The 14,479-nt window shown below is 51.2% G+C and overlaps 1 protein-coding gene across 5 annotated transcripts in view; it reads right to left on the bottom strand.

Moving 5' to 3' along the window:
• Nucleotides 1–35: 35 nt before the first annotated feature.
• Nucleotides 36–14,479, bottom strand: part of CORO7 (coronin 7) — a 62,732-nt gene continuing 48,288 nt past the window's right edge. For 3 of the 5 annotated variants that reach the window (XM_036310659.1, XM_036310657.1, XM_036310660.1), the window contains 19 exons: nt 13,589–13,643; nt 13,020–13,077; nt 12,705–12,850; nt 12,534–12,626; nt 12,242–12,373; nt 11,710–11,836; nt 11,191–11,366; nt 10,570–10,678; nt 10,374–10,460; nt 10,145–10,287; nt 9,967–10,071; nt 9,805–9,890; nt 8,905–9,046; nt 8,712–8,801; nt 6,873–6,989; nt 6,505–6,640; nt 5,990–6,081; nt 5,703–5,789; nt 36–159 (listed from right to left, as the gene is read on the bottom strand). In XM_036310659.1, the coding sequence (XP_036166552.1) occupies nt 112–159; nt 5,703–5,789; nt 5,990–6,081; nt 6,505–6,640; nt 6,873–6,989; nt 8,712–8,801; nt 8,905–9,046; nt 9,805–9,890; nt 9,967–10,071; nt 10,145–10,287; nt 10,374–10,460; nt 10,570–10,678; nt 11,191–11,366; nt 11,710–11,836; nt 12,242–12,373; nt 12,534–12,626; nt 12,705–12,850; nt 13,020–13,077; nt 13,589–13,643 (2,029 nt within the window). In that variant the 3' untranslated portion in view covers nt 36–111. Of the gene's footprint in view, nt 160–4,958; nt 5,587–5,702; nt 5,790–5,989; nt 6,082–6,504; nt 6,641–6,872; nt 6,990–8,711; nt 8,802–8,904; nt 9,047–9,804; nt 9,891–9,966; nt 10,072–10,144; nt 10,288–10,373; nt 10,461–10,569; nt 10,679–11,190; nt 11,367–11,709; nt 11,837–12,241; nt 12,374–12,533; nt 12,627–12,704; nt 12,851–13,019; nt 13,078–13,588; nt 13,644–14,479 lie in introns of those variants that run through there. The other 2 variants (XM_036310658.1, XR_004967747.1) reach the window with 2 other exon arrangements.

The following is a 14,479-nucleotide window of genomic DNA, read 5'->3' as shown; positions in this document are numbered from 1 at the left end:
CCTGCCTCGCGCTGGGCTCCGGAGCTAATCCCGCGCGGGTGACGGGCGGTCCCAGGACCCTCTGTGACCTCGAGCTTATCCCGGTGCGCTAGGAGTCACCCAATACATGGGTCAGGAGTGGGCCAGTTTTTCCCCTTGATTTTGCCAAAAGATGTGGTACTAAAAGATAAGCAATAAATACACATCACCCGAACATAAGGAGTTTGATACCAAGTTCTCACAAATATTTAAGAAAAGAGAAAACTTCAAAATAGGGCTCATTCTCTCCTTCAGTTCTTTGCTCAAATGTCACCTTCTCAATGAGGCCGTTTTTTAATAACTGATTTATTGAGATGTAATTCACATATACAATTCATCTTTTTAAAATATATATTTTTATTGATTTCAGAGAGGAAGGGAGAGAGATAGAAACAACGATGAGAGAGAATCACTGATGGGCAAGACCCCCACTGGGGACCCAGCCCAGAACCGGGGCCTGCGCCCTTGACCAGAATCGAACCTGGGACCCTTCAGTCTGCAGACCGACACTGTATCCATTGAGCCAAACCAGCCAGGACCAATTCATCTTTTTTATTTTATTTTATTTTAAAATATATTTTATTGATTTTTACAGAGAAGAAGGGAGAGGGATGGAGAGTTAGAAACATCGATGAGAGAGAAACATTGATCAGCTGCCTCCTGCACATCCCTAATGGGAATGTGCCTGCACCAAGGTACATGCCCTTGACTGGAATCGAACCTGGGACCCTTCAGTCCACAGGCCAATGCTCTATCCACTGAGCCAAACCAGTTAGGGCAATTCATCTTTTTTAAATGTACAACTCAATGCTTTTTATTTTTTCTTAATCCTCACCGGAGGATATTTTTCCATTGATTTTTAGAGAGAGTGGAAGAGAGAGGGAAAGACAGAAACATCAATGTGAGAGAAACACATTGGCTGCCTCCTGCACTCGCACCAACCAGGGCCCTGAAGGAGCCTGCAAGCGAGGCACATGCCCCTGACCGGAATGGAACCCAGGACCCTTCTCTCCGCAAGCCGAGGCTCTATCAGCTGAGCCAAACTTGCTAGGGCCAGTGCTTTTTAGTATATTCACAGTTACAAGCTCCAGAACATTTTCATCATCCACCCTCCCTGCCCGCCCCCACCAAAAAAATCTCACCATTAGCAGTCACTCCCCATTTCCCCCTACCCTTGGTGACCACGAATCTATTCTGTCTCGGTGGACTTGTGTTTTGGAAGTTTCATGTAAATGGCATCATATTACATGTGGCCTGTTGTGTCTGACTAAAACCTCCATTCTTTTTTGAAAAAAATATTTTTATTGATTTCAGAGAGGAAGGGAGTGGGAGAGATAGAAACATCAATGATGAGAAAATCACTGATTCGCTGCCTCCTGCACATCCCCCACTGGGGGATTGAGCCCGAAACCTGGGCACATGCCCTGATGACAGGGAATGATAATTTTAATAAGTGAAAAGGCCAGGAAGCTCCCTTATATTTTTCAAAACCAACTGTAACTTCCACACAGGAAACCCAGGTACAATTGACAGTGGGGAACAAATTAATTGATTTCTTAGTCTGATATACTTTCATTTGTAATTCTGAGTGTTATCTTCAAATGTTGTTATAAAATAAACTTCATTGTAATCAGATCTATAACCATGGTATTTTAAGTATTTTTTGTCATTTAGAGACAGTCATTGTATTACTCTGATGCATTTGCAAAAATGTTACATCTTCTAACTTATTTCAATGTATGAATTTTGGACAGTAAAGTTCCAGATCATATTGTTAAAATAATAAAATTTATAAACTCTTAAGGAATAACTGGATTTATAGAAATATTGGAAAATAATCAGGATAAACAAAAATTAATTATGGGACTGAATAAACAGAAGCTAATTATTATTCTTATGAAGACTATTGACAATATTGATTTTTAAAAACATTTGTTTTCTTAGAGCAAACTGGTAAATTGTACCTTGATAAGCAATATTAAAGCATTTATATTTTTCTCCCTATTTATTCTTCCAGAATTTAAAAACTCTTAATGAGTATTATTATTTTCATGGCAATATATTTATTTGTATGAACCCAATAGAAATCTGATTTTTTTAATAACAGGACACATAAAGACAATTCCCAATTATTGTTTTCTTAATCAAGACTTTGACTGGAATGTTGAGTTTGAGAAAGACAAGCCTAGACTCTGGATATCAGCAAAAAGGCTTTAAGGAATGAAGATTGACTCTGAAGCCTATAAAAGCCCCATGGAAAAATGGCCTGGTACCTTGCTTATATATATGGTTCATGGCAGTCTTTCCAGGTAAGGGACAGATTGCTTTCCTGGCAGATGGCAAGAAAAGAACCTCAAGACATTTTGGGGACTTCAAGAACTTGAGGAATTTACCCAAACCTATAGGTGTTGCAGGAAAAGCCTTATGGCAACTGTGTGACTTGGCTTCTTTGTCCTGAGGAAATTTTCTTGTGAGATTCCAGCAAAGCAGATTTAAAAAGCCTATATGATCAATTGCTATTCCTATTGTGTTTATGCAAACCATCAGGCCAAATTGAAACTGGACTTAATATAGTAAATGAGTTAGTCTTAATTTGGCTCTTTGATAAAAATGAGGGTGATTTTAGGAGAAAAGATATATTTCAATAGAACCTATAATACACAGTTATGAATATTAGACTCTAGTTCAGTTAATTGTAAAATTTTCTTTTTCACTTATGAACTAGACTGGATCCTGAATTTTTCTAGTTTTCTGAAATATTTTGTCTACAACTTCCCTAACTTCCATGGAAATGGAAAAAAAATTGACAGTGGGGAACTGTAACAATGGAAAATTATAACTTACCCCACTATTCTTTTGACATTGTTTCTGTAAATGCTGACTTTAATGTGTAGCTTGTAGATAAACAGCATATTTGTATACGAATCCTAGGAACTAACTTCAGAAGATACAGACTCTGACCTTCAGTCATCCTAGGTCTGGGATTTTTTTAAAATTTAATTTTAACTTTTTAAAAAATTCTTTTTAAAAAAATATATTTATTGATTTTCAGAGAGGAAGGGAGAGGGAGAGAAAGATAGAAATATCAATGTTGAGAGAGCATCATTGACTGGCTACCTCCTGCACACCCCGACTGGGGATCCAGCCTGCAACCTGGGCATGTGCCCTTGACCGGAATCGAAACTGGGACTCTTCAGTTTGCAGGCCGACGCTCTATCCACTGAGCCAAACCTGCTAGGGCCAGGTCTGGGTGTTCTGCTGATCTTCAAACATAGAACCAGAAGGACAAAAAACCAGGATGATGAAGACCAGAATGACACACACACACTAGACCAGCGGTTCTTAACCTGTGGGTCGTGACCCCTTTGGTGGTCGAACAACCCTTTCACAGGGGTCGCCTAAGACCATCCTGCATATCAGATATTTACATTATGATTCATAAGAGTAGCAACATTATAGTTATGAAGTAGCAACGAAAATAATTTCGTGGTTGGGTCACAACATGAGGAACTGTATTTAAAGGGCCAGAAAGTTGAGAACCACTGCACTAAACCCGTGGTTGGCAAACTGCAGCTCGCAAGCCACATACGGCTCTTTGGCCCCTTGAGTGTGGCTCTTCCACAAAATACATGTGGGTGAGCACGTGCAGTGCGATTGAAACTTCATGGCCCATGCACAGAAGTTGGCATTTTGTGGAAGAGCCACACTCAAGGGGCCAAAGAGCCGTATGTGGCTTGCGAGCTGCAGTTTGACGACCACTGCACTAGACCATCACTTGACCAGTTTTGAGGTCCTTATTGGAATGGACTGGACTTCAAGGAGAGAACTTTTCAACTCCCTTCCCTTGATTTCTTTGTTATGCTTTGCCTCTCCCTCCTTATAAAAGCCTCTGCCTGGCCCTGGCCAGTGTGGCTCAGTTGGTTGAGCATCATCCCATGCACCAAGAGGTTACCAGTGCACCTGGGTTGTGGGCTTGATCACCCCCAGTGGGGGGTGTGCAGGAGGCAGTCAATCAATATTTCTCTTTCTCTCTCCCTATTCCTTCCTCTTTCTCTAAAATCAATGAAAACATATTTAAAAACAAACAAACACCAAAACAAAAAACAATAACCCTGCCTACACTGAGATGTTGAGATGGGCTTTGTGACAACAGTCCTCCATCTCCTCACATGACCAGCACTTGAATGATACCTCTTTCCCTTTTCACTAGCACCTGTCTAATGAGTTTGGTTTTTGCGGTGGCAAGCAGCCAAACTTGGGTTTGGTTACATTATCATCTTTTACCATATTATATTATTATTTTTATTTTTGTTTATAATCTTTCCTCCCACTAGAATGTAGATTCCTGGTGGATAACGTTTATCTCTTTACTCCACTCTGGAAGTTCAGCACCTGGAAGGCACCAAATGTTTGTTGAATGAATGAAAGACAGGCTGCTTTGTGCTATGTTATGGACCACCGCCCTTTCCTTTCGTCCAACTCTCCAAATTCTTTCTTTCCTCAGCACCCAGGCCATCCTTCCCTTTGTCTGAAACATTTTCATGGCTCTCTCTGTGGCTTCTCAGCTTTTGGGTCTTAGCTCTCTTCTTAAATGTCACCTTCCCAGACCCTAAAAACTCTTTCGCCTGCATCCCAGTCACTCTCTTCAACATCATTTATCTTCTTTATGGCTATTTGCTTACTTGCACACAATCTGGCTCCCCTACATAATAAGACTATGCTAAGTACATTGAGAAGCTCATGTCACCCCCATCTGTTTTACAGTATCTACCATCCAGAGCATTGTTGGATACCTCTGTGTTGGATGAATGAATGCACTTTTGAGCATGCTGGAAACGGCCTCAGGAGCACAATGGAGCCTGGGACCAGAGGGAACCCTCACCTATACTCCTGTCCCCTTCCCTTCCCAGCCATCCCAGAGACCACAGCAGCACAAGAGGTGGCAAGCTTAGAAAAGTTTAATTGCTGAAAATATCCCAGGCATGTGCAGGCCAGCCCCTGTGGGGCTCACACTCCCTTAACAGGCCATGAGCCTGTGATGCCTGCTTCTCCTGGCTTCAAGCCTGGGGAGCAGGGTGACTGTCCCAGACCCCTGAGGCTGGTGCTGCTCCAAACGGTCTGGCAGGGGGCCAGCCCCCAAAGGCCATTGACCAAAATTGGGCCAGCAGGCAAGATGAGGTGGCATGTAATAACTGAAGGTGCTCTGCGAAAGCAGCCCATGTCCGAGTAGGGAAACCGGGATTCCAGGGCTTGCTCAGGGACATGCTACTGACCCCCATACTCATTCCACCCCCATGACTCTGGCTCCACATGCTAGCAGGCAGCTGAGAAGTTGGCAGTACCAGAGAAAGCAGAGGTGCAGACAATCCACGGGTGTTTTAGCAAGGTCTGGAGGGCATGGAAGTGCTCAAGGCCCAAAGAAAGCCAGGGTTCTGGGATGAGTTATGCCAGAGACAAAAGGTGCCTTCCAGTTTGAGGGTAAGATATGAGGTGTGCAGGGGCACTAGGTGGTTCTAGGAGGTGGCAACGGCAGGTGAGGCCAGTGGTGGCTTGGTAGGCAGACTAGTCCTGGAGAGATAAAGGAAAGAGTGGGTGGGAGTTGAGAAGGTGTGGAGAAGGGAGGTGGCACATGCTGCAGGGGTGAGTAGGGAGGGATGGGATGCCAGGCCCACTAATTCACTCACCCACTCGTCCTCGTCCACACCTTCGAAGGAGTCCTGGGGGAGCGGGTCCTCGCGATTCCCTAGCTTTGCCACCATGGCACTCAGCAGCTAGGACAGTGGACAGGAGAAGAGGTGGGAAGGGAATAGGACCTCTGACCCCAAGAATGTCGGACCCCACTTTGAACCCCATCAAGATTGTGAAAGAGGCATTTTGTTCTACTTTGCCCAATGTGGGTCAGGCTAGAGAACTGAAGGGCAACTAAGGGGACCCCATCCCCTCCCCACGGCCAGCCCTCTCCTGTGCCTACCTCTTCCTTCTTCTGCTGGTCTGACTTTTCTTCCAGGTAGAGTGCTGAGGATGGGGCCCTCCGGACAGGAGCTTCCCGGGGGGCCTGGCTCACTGGGGCGGGGCAAGGACAAGCATCAGGCATAAGAGTCCCTTCGGTGGGGGATCTTTGCCCAACCTTTGGAACCAGCCACCTAGGGGATTCTGTGGCAGAGACCCCCAGAGGTGGCATTAACAACTACTCAACCCTCTATTCATAAGGCCTGCCCTGAACACTAGGCTGTGTGCAAGCATGAGTATGTGAGTATGTGAGTATGTGAGTGTGCATGTATTGGGGGTGGGGACTTGTGATGGCAACATAGACTCTGGACCCTGCCCTCCAGTGGTTTAGTGACTGAGCCTGGAGACACAGCCATCCCATCCTTAGGAGCACCAAAGGTTTCTGCATGCCAGCAGGGACAGAGGATCTGTCTTCTGCCCCTTTCTCTAACCCCGACCCACTCCCTGCTTCCTACCCACGCCAGTCCCTCTTCTGACCTGGGGTCATGTCAGGGGGCTGCAGGCTGAGAAGCTGGGGCTGTCCGTTAGCACCTCCCAGCCAGTCTTTGGCACTGAGCACGGGCTCCCAGCTCATGGCTGTGTCTGGGAACACATCATCCTGGAAGAATTCTTTCTGCAGGGAGGGAGGAAGAGGCTGCCCAGAGGCACTGACCAGAGGCCCAGTGCACACTGCCATGCATGGGGAAGGGCTCCAGTTTGGAGTTTCTATGAGTTTCAGAATCTCAGCAGGGTAAGGGAACAGGTGCCCCAAAAAGTAGTAAGGGGGGCAGTTTTGGGAAGGGCCACTCAAGCCCCAAAGCCCCAGAAAGGGGCTGGGTGTTGGCATACTGGGCCCCCATCCTCACCCTGACTCTGGGCAACCGGAAGGCAACGGGCTCCAGGGAGGTCTGGCGAAGCCGCAGGCATCGGGCAAACTCTACTTCGCGCACATCACACTCTGTCTTGGGCAGGAGTACAAAGCCCTGAGGGGGTAGGGGAGTCAAGCTGGGTCTGGGGCCCAGAGCTCACAGCTGGGCACCGACCCCCAGGGTGCCAGTACTCCTCACTTAGGAGCACCAGGACCAAGGCCCATTTCTGGACAGATCAGTCAGGGCTGTTACATGTTTAACAACTGGCTCTCTGGAGGAAAACGCCCTGATTCATTGCCTGTTTCCATGGTTTGAAAACTACTGCCATGGCTGATTTCATTGACTTGTTGCATACAGATGTGGGAAGGAATGTACAGTAGCATACCATCATATAGTACTTTCCATTGGACAGCTCTGACAGATGTAAATAACCTCAATGGCACAAAAGATAATAAAGTCAGGTAAAATAATTAGGAAATGATAAATTGAGTATTTATTGCCTTCATTTTTGTTTTGTTTTGTTAATCTTCACCCAAGGATATTTTCCCATTGATTTTTAGGGACAAGAAAGCGAAAGACAGAGAGAAACATTGATGTGAGAGAAACACATCGACTGGTTGCCTTCTGCATGGATCCTGACCAGGGCCTGGGCCAGGGAGGAGCCTGCAACCAAGGTACGTGCCCTTGACTGGAATCGAACCTGGGACCCTTTGGTCCACAGGCTGACGCTCTATCCACTGAACCAAACTGGCTAGGACTTTATTGCCTTCATGTATGCCTTCATATATCTCACTGACCTCAGAGAGAAAGGAGAGGGAGAGAGATAGAAAAATCAATGATGAGAGAATCATCAATTGACTGCCTCCTGCACACTCCCCACTGGGGATCAAGCCCACAATCAATGGGGCATGTGCCCTGACCAGGAATCGAACCATGACCTCCAGGTTCATAGGTCGATGCTCAACCACTGAGCCCCAGGTGAGATAGAGAAAGGGGGGAGGGAGGGAGGGAGAAAGAGAGAGAGAGAGGGAGAGAGAGAGAGAGAAAGAGAGAGAAACATCTATTTGTTGCCTTCCATATGTGCCCCAACTGGGGATCGAACCCCCAACCTTTCGGTATACAGGACGATGCTCCAACCAACTGAGCCACACCGGCCAGAGCTTGCTTGCTTTTATTTATTTATTTATATTTTTAATTTGAATTCTTTTTAAAAAAATATATTTTATTGACTGTTTACAGAGGAAGGGAGAGGGATATTTAGAAACATTGATGAGAGAGTAACATCAATTCAGCTGCCTCCTGCACACTCCCCACTGGGGATATGCCCGCAACCAAGGTATATGCCCTTGACCGGAATCGAACCTGGGACCCCTTAGTCCGCAGGCTGATGCTCTATCCACTGAGCCAAACCAGTTAGGGCTAATTTTAATTCTTTATTGTTTAAAGTATTACATGAGTCTCCCTGTCCCCCACATTGACCTCTCCTCAGCTGCTCCCACCCCCCAGCACATGCCCTCACTCCCCTGCTGTCTGTGTCCATTGGTTATGCTCATATGCATGTATACAAGTCCTTTGCTTAATCTCTTACCCCCTCACCCCCCGACTTCCCTCATAGGTTGGACAGTATGTTCGATGGCTTGCCTTCATTTTTAGTAACTTATTTGAAGGCTCATATAACTTAACCTTATATAGTTTAACTTCCAATCATGGTTGAGTTTAACCACCAGCTCCTGGGAGCTGCTGAGAACACCTGACACGCCCCCTGCATTTCCCCAGATGGCCATGAGAGGGCGGGGGAGCCATATAGGACCGGGTAAATGGCATTTCAGGGCTCACCTTGTGGGGGTCAGGCGAAGTGAAGCTGTTACACTCCAGGAAGAAAGGGGCCTCAGGGAGCAGCTCGTACAAAAACACTCGGGTGTCACCCTGGAGGGGGTGATAGAGGGAAGAGTGAGGTGGTCAGCTAAAGCTGTCTTCACCCAATCTCCTCTCATCTGGCCCCTGCCCCGCACCTGTGCACCCTGCTTACCTTGCCCGTGAGTAGCACCAAGCTGGTGTCTGGGTCATAGTTGGGCAACAGGGTGGAAGGAGCCACGTCCAACCCCAGCACTGCCAAGGGGCCACCAGCCAGGGCCTTGGCTGAGTACAGGAGTAGCTGGCGCTCACTTCGGCTACAGCGGGTTGGGGGGTGGGGGGTGCAGAAACAGGTTCATATTGCTGGAGGGGCATGAGGCAGGGCAAGGACTCCAACAAAGACCCTAATCTTGTCAAGCTGGGGGCTTCAGGGCCAGAGGAGTGGCCCCTGCCTATCCTCTTTTTTGATCCAGCCGTTAGTGGTCTGGCCTAATGCAATAGTGTCCTAACTTGTCGCCTGCCTCAACCCCTCTTCCCTAACTACTCCCCCCAGCCCTCGCTGCCCTCCAATGCTCCTCAGCAGTCCGGGCCCTGATACCTGTCCCATGGCCACTGTGGCCCAATAAGTCTAGATTTTTCTCCCCAGGGTCTGTTTCCTGCCCTCTGCTCCAGCCAGGCTGGTCAGCTTCCTGGTCTTTCCACTCACACTTGATATCCTCTGGTTACTAGCTCCTTTGTGACCCAGTTTCCTGCTACACCTCCCTTAGGAGGCTCTTCCTGATCCCTCCTCCTAAGTGACAAATACCCAATCCTTGGCCCTCCCAGTAGGCTTGCTTCTGTTTAGTGTGTTTCAACTAGTTCCCAGCTTTCATCCCTCTGGGCCCCCAGCTGACTCACTGTTCCCTCCCTTCCCACATCCCTATCTCCCTCCCATCCATCCATCCATCCATCCGTCCAGTAAGTGATGGGTGAAGACAGCTTCTGCATGCCTGACAGGTGTATGTGTGTCTGGGAGAGGGAGACACAAGTGGCTCCTGAAGTCTGGAAATAGGTATGATAGCTCCTGAGTCCTCACCTGTCAAAGCCAGACACCAGCAGACAGTGACCATCACACACCCAGACAATGCGGGCTCCACGGGCCCCCTCAGGCCCTGGGCCTTCCTGTTGGAATACAGCACATGAGGGTCAGCCAGGCCCCCAATAGGCCTGAGGACTGCCCCCATCCCATCTTGCTTACCTGCAGGGGCTCAGGGCTACTCCGGGGCTCATAGACCCGCAAGCATCCATCCTTGCAGACAGAGGCCAGCTGCTGCCCATTAGGACTCCACGCCAGGCCAAATATCTGGGGGCAGATAGGGAGGTGAGAGGTGGTCTCTTGCCCTGTGGCTGGGCGCTTGCCCCCACAGCTATCCTACCTGGTCCCGGTGGCCCTGCAGCTTTAACCGTTCAACTCCAGCCTGAAGGTCCCAGATGCGAATGGTAAGGTCATAGGAAGAAGAAGCCAGTAGGTCGGCCGCCAGGGGGTGGAAGCGCAGAGAGTAGATCTTCTCTGTGTGACCTGAGGACAAGGCATGGGGTGATACTGAACTCCTTAGGAGCCACTGCTTGTCCCTCCGCCCCATGCCCTACCAGGGCCCACCTGACCTGTCAGCACAGCCTCCGGCGTAGTAAGCACCTCCACTAGGCCATCTGGGGGCACCCGCCACAGACGAATTCTGGCGTCCTCCCCAGCTGCAGAAAGCAAAGGCTCACCACTGCTGGGCCCAAGACACCCAGGCTCCCCCTGCTCCTCTTCAAGACCCTGGGACCGTCCCTCAAGCCCAGCACCCAGCCTCTTTACCCACGGCAAGGCGGTGGGGGTCAAAGGGGTCCCAGGCCAGATCGGTCACGGCTGTCCCATTCTGAAGGGTGGGCAGTGCTGTGTCAGGCAGGCGGCCAGGCTTCTGAAGCTGTGGGAGGTGCCCCCACCCCAAGTACCATTAGTAACAGGCAGGGCTGCAAGGCAAACAGCATGCCTGGGTCCCCACCCCCTGTAGCCGATGCCCCACTGCTGGGTGGCCCCAAGCTCTTTGCCTTACCCACCTTGTGCTTTGAGTCTTAAGTGACAACTGTGAGGCCCCAGAAAGTGTGTGTGTGTGTGTGGGGGGGAGGTTGCGGGGAAGCGTGAGATGGTGGAAAGAGCTCCAGCGTAGGGCTTAGGTGGCCTGGGTTCAAATCCCCAGTTCCACCACTTACACAGCTGTCCCGGCAGGTCCCTAAACCTCTCTGTGCCTCACCACTCTCATCTGTAAAATGGGGATAAGAGTGGCACCCCACATGGGGCAGCTGGGAGTATTAAAGGGGACGCTGGGTAGATGCCTAGCACATGGCTTGTGCTCAGGAATGTGGACTGGTGTGAATACGGATGCCTTTAGTGTCCCACAGGGACTTAGGGGCAGCTGTAGTAGGGTAGGGCTCTCACCTCAAGTACAGCCACCTGCCCACCACTGCTGAGCAGGGGCACGGCCACACGTAGCTGGTTGGCACAGAAGCCGTCGCTCTCACCGGGTGTGGTGAGGTTGAGCCCCTTGAGGTTGGTGATATGGCTGTCTCGGTGAAGGATGGTACCCTGAGCATGGCGGAACTTGGAACTGGGGCCTGGTGGGCAGTAGGGACACAGAGCCTTGTAAGGAGACCCTACCTGACCACCCTGGGCTGCCCTGCAGGAGGACCCCTCACTGCAGAACCATGCAGGGCATGTGCCCAGGCCCAGACCCCTGCTGTTCCAGCCGACACAACTGGCCCAAAATGGAAAGAAACTCGAGGTATCTCAGTGAAAGCGAAGGGCTCCAGGGAAGGTCCAGGCCACCCCCTTCCAGATGAGACTGACTTCATACCACAGGACATGGGACTCCACCAGGAGGAGAGACAAGCTGGGGTACAGAGGAGGATGACTGGGCTGGGGGTGGAAGGGTTAGCTGCCCCCTCACCACCCACTTACCCAGAAGGCTCTGCAGTGACCTCTGGCTGGGGCTGGTGCCAATGCCACTGGTGCTGGAGAGCGAGGGCTCCAAGCTGGATGGCGTGGAGGGTGAGATCAGAGAGCTGGGAGGGGAGGAGAAGCCCTCCTGGGGGCAAAGCACCTGGGATCAGTCACAGGCCCCTTGGCGTGTTGGCCAAAGAGAGGGGATGCTTGGATCATCACTCTGGGCCCCTCCTCCTGGACTGTGGCACACTGAGCTGGGCATGAAGCCTGGCTCTGGGATATGAGGAAGGGGCATAATGGCAGATGCTGACGGGGGGTGGGAATAACATGGGGGTTAAGGGAACTTCAGACCATGGGACAGCAGGTGGCAGCTGCTGGATCCCAGCATTTGTGGGAAGGCGGGTGCAGGGTGGTTAAGATCTGCCAATATTTCAAGAGAAGCCAGAAGTCTAGATTTTATGTGACAGTCTCACTTTCTACTACATGTTTGTCATGCCTGACAGCTAGAAAAGGTTAAAAAGACCAGGGGCCTCCCACTGGCACTCACACTGGGGTCCTTGTTGCCTGTAGGCAGCTTCGCGGGCTGGACTGCATCAGGGGAGGGCTCTGTAGGGGGCACCAGGTGGGAAGTGAAGCTGGGGTGAGGCTGGCAGGTCGGGTTGAGACTGACCTTCTGTACCTGTGAGGGAGGCAGCAGTTGAGGGGTGGGAAGGGATGGGGGACACAGGACAGCTGAGTTAGTGCACGGCTGGACTGTGAGGGCATGCATGGGGCTGCTGTCAGGAGGGCTTCCAGGGGCTGGTGGAGACCAGGAGCAGCCAGCCAGGCCTTGGTCCTACCTGCAGGTTGCTCCCAGCCCACCAGGAATGTGGTTCAGAGGCAGGCACGCAGCCTGCAGTGTCGGGGAACAGGTCCTCGTAGAACTCCACAGCCTGGTGGCAGACAGGTATGTGGTCAGTGAGGCACGAGGCCCCCAGGCCCTGCCAGGCCCTCACCCCGGCCCCCCTCACCTTGCGGGGCACGTGGAAGCTGATGGGCACGATGGCTGTGTCAGTCAGCTGAAGGACTCGGAGTACCTCACAGCCCATGACAGCCAGCGCCCTCCGCGGCACAAGGGCAGCCCCCCGAAGCACATTCTCCAGGAGGCACTGGGTCACTATTGGGGAAACCACAGGAAAAGAATCAGGGTGGTCAGGGGAGGGGAGAGGGGGAGGAGAGAAAGGGAAGGGAAAGAGGGCAGGGGAAGAAAGAGAAAGGGAGGAGAAAAACACACACTAAGAAAACAAAAAAACAGAGGGGAGGGGAGGGTGAAGGGCAGTGCTTACCTGGGCTCAGTGCTGGCTGTTGGGGGGCCACCTCGTAGCAGTACAGCTGACTCTCACCCTGAAACGAGCCTAGCCTAAGGACCCTCATTGACCAAACTCCGGTGACCTGGGGCAGCCCCAGGCCCAGTACCAGCTCTCCCATTCCTCTCTAAGGACCCGAGCTACAGAAGCATGGCAGACACCATGCGCTGGGCAATGAGCTGAGCCCTCAGTGGACTTCACTTCACCTGTTCTTCATCAGCACTGGGAGTATACGTTCAGTATTTACAGACTGCCTACTCTGTACCACGCTGCCCTATTTTCACCCTGTTATGACGCTGACATTCACGGATGGAGACTTGGAGGCCTAGATGCTGGCAGGAGGCTGCTCAGCCTGGCACTAGTGGAGCCTGGGGAACACTGTTCTGGTTCCTCCTTTCTGAGGGCGGTGGCATCCTGTACTCCCCACTCTCCCAGATGTCTGCTTAGGTCTAAGGTCAGCAGTAGGCTTGGCATGAGCCCCAGGGGCCAGACGTGGGTGGACATGGGTAGGGGTGCTAGTGGTGGGGTGGTTTCAGCTTTTCCCTTACCTTTCCTGCCAGGACCAGGAGCCCAGAGTCTGGGTCCAAGAGGGGCATCAGAGACCTGTGGGGGAGAGAACTGGTTGATGGGTGGAGCCAGCCACCCGAGGTCCAAGGGCAGTAAGAGGTCTGTGAGCCTTGTGACCCAGATAAGGGCTCAGGCCAAGCATCACAGTGGCTGGGAGGGATGTGGTCCCTCCAGCTGCATCCAGCTAGTCCCCCAGAACCCTCTGTCTCATCTCCCTGTGCTACCAACACACCAAGCATGTCCAACATCCTAAACTTTCTTTTCCAGAGTCCTCCATCTGCTATCTGCTTCACTTAGAGAACCTGTGCTGGGCCCTGGGCACAGGGAATCCATCCCCTCTTTCTGTACCTCAGCCCCAATCTCACCCCAGGCAGACCCCACATTTTGTCCCTTGTCCCTGGTCCCACCTTAAGCAGCCTAGACATCATGCCAGCATTACCAGGGCAGGTGAGAAGGTGCTGGAACTCGGGGGTTCCCTCCATCCCCATCCAGTGCAGTTGGGTGGATGTTCCAGGTCTGCACTAGGGTTTGGGGGCCATCTCCTCAGTCACCCCAGGCTCCTGGGGCCTTGATGACATCTTAGAGACTCAAATTCCCCCTCCACACCAACCTTGATCCCCTGTGGCCAAGCCTGAGCCAGAGCAGGGCTTCCTTTGCTGCCAAGCTTCCCTGCCTCCCCATTCTTCATCCCCCCGTTCCCAAGGCATGTCTGCGGAGGGGCGGTGGCTGGGAACATGGAGGGAAGGCTGGAGGCCCCCAGCACCCCTGCTGCTCTGTACCCATCTGATTTTGGCCAAGGGCCTGTGGCTGGCCAGGGATTTACGATGCCCCTTTTCCAGGCCCTGAGGAGGCCCTTCGCAGCCCCCAGCCCT

This window comes from Myotis myotis, unplaced genomic scaffold (genome assembly GCF_014108235.1).
Source record: "Myotis myotis isolate mMyoMyo1 unplaced genomic scaffold, mMyoMyo1.p scaffold_m19_p_5, whole genome shotgun sequence".
Classification (NCBI taxonomy): domain Eukaryota; kingdom Metazoa; phylum Chordata; class Mammalia; order Chiroptera; family Vespertilionidae; genus Myotis; species Myotis myotis.
This window is presented reverse-complemented; position numbering and strand designations above follow the sequence as displayed.